This window comes from Alnus glutinosa, chromosome 12 (assembly GCF_958979055.1).
Source record: "Alnus glutinosa chromosome 12, dhAlnGlut1.1, whole genome shotgun sequence".
NCBI lineage: Eukaryota > Viridiplantae > Streptophyta > Magnoliopsida > Fagales > Betulaceae > Alnus > Alnus glutinosa.
This window is the reverse complement of record NC_084897.1, coordinates 25,332,379-25,341,353: the sequence shown is the minus strand read 5'-3', so window position 1 is coordinate 25,341,353 and position 8,975 is coordinate 25,332,379. Positions and strand designations below refer to the sequence as shown.

The 8,975-nt window shown below is 34.5% G+C and overlaps 1 protein-coding gene across 1 annotated transcript; it reads right to left on the bottom strand.

Annotated features, from left to right (window-relative positions):
- Window positions 1-2,156: 2,156 nt before the first annotated feature.
- LOC133851422 (cytochrome P450 84A1) lies at window positions 2,157-6,076 on the bottom strand. Its single transcript, XM_062287847.1, has 2 exons — window positions 5,107-6,076; window positions 2,157-3,091 (listed from the first exon to the last, which is right to left on the bottom strand). Exons 1-2 carry the CDS (start codon window positions 6,019-6,021, stop codon window positions 2,468-2,470), a joined length of 1,539 nt encoding a protein of 512 aa, XP_062143831.1. The 5' UTR covers window positions 6,022-6,076; the 3' UTR covers window positions 2,157-2,467.
- Window positions 6,077-8,975: the final 2,899 nt, after the last annotated feature.

Below are 8,975 nucleotides of genomic sequence, written 5' to 3'. Positions count from 1 at the left end.
ACAATCTGCCTTGAGAATTTGAGGGTCGGTGTGATCAATCTCGAGGATTTAAGGGTTGGTGTGATCAATCTCGAAGGTTTGAAAATAGCCAGCCGGTTTCGATGGTTCAAGAGGTGATGCGACCACTTCCGATGATTTGCGACCGATCATCTCTTTATACCCTTCTTAAAAGTGGTCAAACCATTCCAATTAACTATACTCACGTGGTGGCCAACCACTCCAATCATCTCTTTGAAGCGGTCGAACACCCTTTCAAAGGATGAAATAGTTGTAAATCATCCATTTACTTTATTTTTTATTCTTTGTTTTCTTAGTCTACGGAAAAAAGGTGAAACCTTGCATCTCATGTGATTAGCATAACTCCAGCAGGAAATTCTACAATATTTGAGTTTGGATAAATGGATGCCAAAAATCTAACTTGATGTTCAAAAGGGTGGGTCCTATTCAAGGCAAAGCATCGACACTAGAACATCATAATCAAACATGGGAGTGGGACATCGGCTCTACCTCAAGCTGATGTTATTCATACATCAAGTTGTCGAAATATGAAGATAAAAATAAATAAAAAAATAAAATCCTCTGCCAGACATACATATCACAAATCAATGATATCATATCCAACTGCCTTCCTTTTTATCCTCATCACTAAATTGAAAGAAAACTATCAAAAGGCCGCACGTCCCCTTCACACGTACCATATCTTTCTCATCCCCCACCTAAACTTAACTTTAAGCTTCCATCCATATCTCTAGCTCCCTCAACCCCCCCAACGTTTCATTGGAGGAACCAAATGTGAATGAAGAGACAAATCTATTTCTAATAAGGTCAAACCTCATTTTTAAACTTAAAAGATACATATATTTATTTAACTTAATAGAATTTTTTTTAAAGAAAAAAATTGAGAGTCAAGGGAGGCCATGGCCCACCAAGGCCTTTCCATCACTTTCTTTTTCTCTCCAATGTTAAGTTTGCCCAACACCGCGTACTCGAGGTCAGGTGAGCTCAACACTAGGACTATGTAGAATAGGTGGGCATGATAATTTATTGTTAGAGAATATATTTTTCATATAATTGTGATTGGATATGGTTGGAAAATATATGAGATTATATAATTGATCGATTGTAATCAAATCATAATGGAATACATTTAACTCTAATTTGATTTAATCTTCTTTTATACTTTTTTTTTTTTTTGTATTTTCTTTGATAAATAAGGATCATTTGTATTGTAAATTTATCAAGAGAAATAAGAGTATAATATAATTTTTTGAACTTTATCGTATAGATGTAAATTATAGACCGAACCGCATAAATTTTTTTTATCTTTTATTTATTTTTATTTCGTTTTATCTTTATTTTTTTTATTTGATTATCTATTCTTATTTCTTATATAAGCTGTTAAAAGTCGACTGGCCTAATTGTAGTGTACGTGGATTCTCGTACGCCAAACATTGAGTTGGTCGGTGCCGTGGCTGATCCTTAGCTAATGGGTTGTCCTGTCTTATTCACTGCTGATCATTTGCTATGTCCAACCCTTGAAAGCAAAAAAAGTTGAATAAATAAAGTGAAAGTAATATTGTACACGCCATTGAGGGATGAGCTAACATAGTCCAAAAGAGCTGGTTTAGAAAATAGTGCATGGTGCCCGATGGTGGCCTCAAATCTTTGCAATATTTTCAGAGCTATCGAAGAAAATGGCTAATGATATTTACAATTGTATAGACGTTCACATTAGCTGTGGGATTTATGTATTGTCTTATATATATGCATAAATTTCACGTCCAATGTGTATGTAGTATAAATAACACTTGTTGAAGAAAATAAGGATAATTGTTTGTGTAAATTTTCAGAAGCTAACGAGAGTAGAGAGTGCTGCCGAAGCTCAATTTGATTTTTTTCTTTTTAAATGAGTTAGTGTTGGGATTGTTTGCGTGCCTATTATAGATTCCTACGACGTACATGTCCCATAAAACAAAAACACCATATGCTATCACCATCCCTCGCATGTAAGAATTACTTTTTTATGTTTTGAGTTATTTCTTAATTAATATATATATTTGTTTGAAAAAGAAAAAAGAAAAAAGAAAAAAACAGATAAGAAAGACTCATACAAACATAGCAAATTTAAGTATTAAAAAAGAGGAAGATCGAAGATCGAAAAAGAAATCACAAAAGCTATATCATTAAATATAAGCTTTTGTTTTGATTATTCGAAATAAGAATTCCTTTTGATTAATGGAATAAAAGAGGGTGCTATACACAAGAGTAGAAGAGATCTCAAATCCTCTCAATTTGGTTTCTTCACAGTTATTTTCGTCGGTTCTTCGTAAATACAGTAAAATTCCAAAAGAGAAAAGGAGGGGCGGCCATGCAAATTCGCCTTTAGTTTTCTTTCGTTGCTCTATACAATTCATTATGCAAATCTCCCAAAGCACACAAAAGCACACCAACCCACTAACTCATCTTCTTAGACGAGTGGACAGACAACGCGCTTACTTGGCACCGCAACGAGCCGAGTCGCCCTCGGCGCGGTGAGTCCGAACACATCGTTCATGTCCAGCTCACTGGGCTTCATGCCGTCCGGTAACTCCCATGTGAAACAGTGGAGCAGGTGAGCCACGGCCTGGTCCAACGCGTACAGCCCGAGTTGCATGCCAGGGCAGGACCTCCGACCCGACCCGAATGGTATGAACTCGAAATTGCTACCTTTGAAGTCAGGCACGTTCTCCCTGAGAAACCTCGAGGGCTTGAAAGTGTCTGGATCATCCCACGAGTTGGCGTCCCGGCCAATGGCCCACGCGTTGATCATCACGCGCGACTTCGCCGGAATTCGGTAGCCAGCGACCTCCGCGTCCTCGGCGGTCTCGTGGAGGAGCAGAGGGATCGGTGGGTGGAGGCGTAGAGTCTCCTTCAGTGCGCATTTCAAGTAGGTTAGCTTCTCAAAGTCGCTCTCTTCCACGCGCCGGTCGAGACCCACCACTTCGGCGAGCTCTTGTTGCACCCTCTTCAGCTCCTCTGGGGTTCTCATCATCTCCGCCATGACCCATTCTATCGCTGACGCCACCGTCTCCGTCCCCCCAAACATCACGTCCTGCAATGCAACAATACTGCACGTTATATATAAATTAATTTTAGTCGGTGAAACTACTATCCATTATTTTTTATGATTCCGACAAAAATATGTAAATGTTTTTAATGTTGTTCTATTGATTTGGAGAAGATTAAGACATCATCTATATATACAATAAAAAAATTGGTAAAAGAAGTGAAAACATCATTCATATATATATATATATACAAAACACAAACTATTCAGTATACTTTTAATTTAACGGCATGTTTGAGTAATACACTTTTTTATTATATTTTATTAATTTTAAAAAATATATTTGAATTATTTTGTTAAATTTAAATTTTACTCAAATTTTATTTAATTATTTTTAATTTTATCTCAAATTTTTTAAACTATTCAAACAAAAATTATTCAGTATTCGTAATTTTAATCGCACACCCAAACTGCCTTAATTTTCAAAATTGAATTCATTTTTCCCGAATTTGTTTTGTACTAATCATAATTAATCTTATCGTTTTATGTCAAGGTATGACCCATTATTACTTTATTGACCATTAGCTGTTTTCGCGGCTGAGTTGATAAGATGACAAAAGTTACTCAGTAATGTACTTTGTTTGTTTGGCCTTTCGAAGATTAAAAAATAATTATTTTTAAATAAAATTGCAAAAGTCTGTTGATTCAATTTTGAAGAGTGCTATCAGTCTTTCCACCATGTGAGTTTTATATACAATTTTGATAGAATTAAAAGACTGTGATTTAAAAATATGTGAAAGAATAGTGTACGATAAGGACATTCAAAATTTTTAAATTGACTTGCATGTTTAAAAGTATGTACTTTTACTATGTATTTTTAATAGAAAAATGATTTCTTTCTTCTCTGATTTTTATCTTATTATTTACTTTTTCAAAATTATTGTTAGATATATGTGAAAGTTCACTTGTATCCCACATAAAACCTTACAAATTCAATGATGATTTTAAAAAATAAAAGAGTGTGAGAAGAATTATGAAAGAATAAAAATGACTCTTGCACAACAGTTGTGTATGGTCTTAAAGATATTGGGTGGGTTCCATATGGTAGGTTCTACCACATGGGTCCCACGTAGGACCCATCTCATGTCTCCAAAGTAATGCACAACTGTTGTTTACAAATCACTCATCTGAAAGAATATACAGCATTAAAAGACTGATTTAAAAGTATATGTGAGATTTATGTATGGTAAAAGAGAAATGATTAGTTTCATCAATCTCTTAGTCCTCCTCACATTTTTCTACTTTTCAAAATTATCATTACATATGTGAGGTCTAATCGTGAAGCACACATGGACCCTACTTTTTTAAAAGAGAAAAAAAAAAAAAAAAATGGAGAAATGATCCCTACACTCATTTCTCACAACAGTCCCACAACAAGCTGACGTGGCTGGTAATATTTTATTATTTTTTTTGTTTTCTTTTCTTTTCTTTTTGTAAAAAAATAATAGAATATTACCAGCCACATCAGCTTGTTGTGGGGCTGTTGTGAGAAATGAGTGTATGAATCATTTCTAAAAAAATGAAATGGTTTGTTTGGTAAAAGTTGTTGAGTTGAATTTCTTTTTAGCGGTAATGATTGATGTGATATAAAGTGAAAATAATTTATATGAAAATGTAAAAAAGTTTTGTATTGTAGTGAATTTTGTTATTTGAATAATAAAAAAAAATTATTAATGTAATATAAAAAATAAAAATAAAATTAGAATCTTTCCAAGTTAATTATTTTTTTTTAAGAAAAGTAAAAATAAATGAAGGGAATAGTATGTACGTTACCGAACACCCCCTTTATCCTTAAGAATCGTATCGGATCAGATATCAACAGGACTAAATAAGGTTAGATTTTGGAGTTACTATAGTTTGTTGTTTGTTGTGTTCTTATCTATTAAGAAATATTTGTCATTTTTAGAGGCTGATTTTGTGAAAAAATTATGTCTTTCTCCGAAACGGATGTGCACGTGTAACCAAAGAGAGGAAAAGTGCGATCCTGTGAATTTTCTTACCATGATAATGGCTTTGATGTTATCTCTGGTGAGTCTGATGGAGTCATCGGAGTCGCCGACTTTTGCTTCATCGCTGTAAAAAGCTAACAAGTCATCCACCATATCAGTCTCACCTTCAATAACGGAGCCATGATTTTTCTGCCTCTTCGCCATGTGATCGTCGATGATCGTGTCGATGAACCCGTCCAGTGACTGGCGAGCCTTGGGGAGCCTCGTGTAGAGCCCCTGTGGGTCAACCCAGCTGAGCCAAGGAATGAAATCCGCGATATTGAAAGCGCCAAAAAGCTTTGAGAATTCCTGTAGTATCCCAATAAACTCGTCCTGGCCATCATGAGAGGACGTCCCAAAAGCGGCCCTGTAGATTATGTTCTTCGTCAGCGAAAACACCAGCTCGCCGATGTTCACCGGCTTCCCGATGTTGGCGGCTACCTCTCGAACAATCAAGTCGACCTCGTCTCGCACCGACTCCCACGACTCGGCTCGTTTGCGGCTGAACAGCTTCATGACGCAGAGCTTGCGCATCTGGCGCCAGAAGGGACCGTAGTGAGCGAAGGCCATGTCAGCACGGTCGTAGGTGAGGTAGCTGATGGCTATGGTGGCCGGACGGTTGGAGAAGATGTTGTCTTGGACCTGAAGGACCTGGCGCGCCACGTCAGGGCTTGATACGGCCACCATGTGTAAGTAACCTATGCGGAGGTGAAGGATCCCGCCGTACTGTTTAGCCAGCTTGGCTAGCCCACGGTGGGTTAACTGGTCCATCATCCCCATGTTTCCGATGATTGGTAACCCTCGAGGCCCTGGTGGATATGGCAGCCTTTGGCGAATACGAAAAGCTATGCCCAACAAGAACAGTAAGGGGATGATAAAGAAGGCCGCCATGTGCAAAGGTTGCAAGGCTTGTAGGAGAGAATCCATGGCTCTCGTGTGTTGTTGAGAAATGCAACTCTAAATGTTGCTGGGTTGGGTAAGATATTATGGGGCCTTATATACTAGTTGTTGTACCTCCTTGGGGGCAAGCTGCTCTCGTTATAATAGAAATAGTAGTGTTATTTTGGTCACTCTAATAATAATTTTTTTAAAAAAAAAAAAAAACCAAATTGGTGCTAATTAATAATATTTTTATTTGTCAATTATGTACTATGTAGTAGGGCTACCCAATTAGTCCTTGAACAATGACTTATTTTCTTCATTTCACACACCAGTGACTCAGGTTGGAGATTGGGCGCTTTATATTGTTTGTCTTCTAATTCTTGTTGATAGGATGAAAAGTATATATACAAGCATGCTTATACGTACACGCGTACATACGAAACTCCCATACTCGTATATTATACAATTCCCATTTATACAAAGAAGTTAGTTGGTGATGTAATCCGATATTTTTTATTCAATTTTAAGATCCAATCGATTTGTATATCTCGGGGTTCGGGCGAGAGTCTCTAGGGTAATGGCCGAGGAGTAAACTTTGGTTGCAGCCCCGTCAAACGAGTTGTTACCAAGACACATTTTAGTGAATTTAAACGTATAATGAAAGAATTTTAAGATAGAATCATGATCCTAGCTTTGACCGATTGTCATCCAATTAATTTGGATGACAAAATCTATTTTAAGATTTTGCGGTTTGTTTGAATTTTTCATCTTAATATTTTGTAATATTTCCTTCTTAGTTTCCATATTTATGTGCTCTAGACCGTTGCTATAAAAGACCAATAAATGTATTGAGAAAATGTCTTTGGATAAAGAAATATTGAAATCAAAGAAATTACGACCTAGCTAGCTGCTTATTTTCTTTCTATCTTTCGCTTCCGCTACATCATAATTAAGAAAATGAAGAAAACTAGTTCTAGCGGCTTAGAAAAATTGTTTGAATTGAATTTTTTACTTCAACTAAATATGAAATGGTTAATTTGCTAGTTAATGAAGCTGCGACCCAGATCGTGCTTATTTTCTTGAATCTCTTCTCTTATGGCAGGCAGCTCATACGTACGTACTTGATAAAAACCCACAGATTTGGTAGATTCGGACATGACATGTTGTTATCATGAAAAAGGGCAATGAATATGGGAAACAAAGGCATGATATATATATATATATATATATATATATATATATATATATATATGATTTACAGTTTTGGGGAGACATGTGAATATATGATCACGACCATTATCCCCACTAATTCCATACATGCCCATTCGCTATCATTGAGCTTTTTAGCTAATGCTTTTAAATTTATTTTTTTTTTTTATAAAAAAAAAAAAAAAAAATTGTTGTGATATAAGATAAATATAATTGTAGTTTTAAGGATTTTGTATTTTGAATTGTTTGTTAATTTTTTTATTTTGTATTTTTTTTTTAAAAAAAAAAAAACAAAGAAACACGAAAGAACGTTAACAAAGAAAATTTATTTGTTTAAAAATAGGACGTGAACAAATGACTTTCATACATCCCCTAAATTGTACCTAGCTAAACTAGACCCCAATAACATAAACAATATCATACAATTAGACTTGGTTTCGATTTTATCATTAATTTGGTAGATAGGAACCTTCAATTAGAAAAAGAAGAAGAAGAAAAAAAGAAGGGAGGGATATATTTTGATTCCATTGAATTGGACTAGCGTCTTGTCCCTTTGTTATAGCTTGTTTTGTTTGGTTTGGTTCGAAACTTTTTCAATATTCTAATTGGGTTTTATTCAAAAACTTGAAAACCTACGCCTAAACCGAATAAAATCCGGATTTAAATATTCAAATGTCATAATTATTTCAATCATTATTAACATTAATTTTTATAACACCAATCATTATACACAACTTTTCATACAATCCAATCATTTCATACCATTAAAAAACATTTTTTTCCAATTTAAAAAATTCAACACACAAACACAAATTTAAAAAGAATCTAAATTTTATTCAACATTTAAACACATTTTCATTGCCTCGAAATCTGCAAACAGATTAAGGGTACGTTTGAGATTGCGATTTTGTAGACAATAAGTACGATTTTAAACCAAATCGCATAACATAAATCGTTTGGGAACTGGGTTTTTAAAAATTGCGATTTGAAAACGCAGAAAATCTGTTTTTTCAAATCGCAGATAAGATGGTGCTTTTTTGAAAACGCAGAATTTTAAAGGCTAATTTGCGATTTTAAATGCTAAACTGCGATTTTGTCAAACGCTTAACTGAGTTTTTAAAAATCACTTTTTTCAAATCGCACATTTTAAAAAACGGATTTTTAAAATGTGCGATTTTAAAAATCGCATAACATAAATCGTTTGGGAACTGGGTTTTTAAAAATTGCGATTTGAAAACGCAGAAAATCTGTTTTTTCAAATCGCAGATAAGATGGTGCTTTTTTGAAAACGCAGAATTTTAAAGGCTAATTTGCGATTTTAAATGCTAAACTGCGATTTTGTCAAACGCTTAACTGAGTTTTTAAAAATCACTTTTTTCAAATCGCACATTTTAAAAATCTGTTTTTTAAAATGTGCGATTTGAAAAAAGTAATTTTAAATTGCACTTTTTGAAATCTCAAACCCAAACGAACCCTAAGAATATTATTCTTATTCAAAAAAATCAACACCCAAATAAATTCACTTGTTGTGAAACTCAAAAAACCTCTTTCATGAGATTATGTACCTAACAGAGTAGTGAGTTGTTAATTTTAAAAATAATAAAAAGTAATGATGTGATATAAAGTAAAAAGAATTTATATAGAAAAGTGAAAAAAATTTGAATGTTTTGATATTAATTGTTATTGAAAAAATGTGAAAAAAGTGAGAAAAATAATGGGAATAGTGCATAGCACTATCGTGTTCTGTTCTGGCCATTGCCAAACAAGGCATTTGTTTGGCAAATACTTGT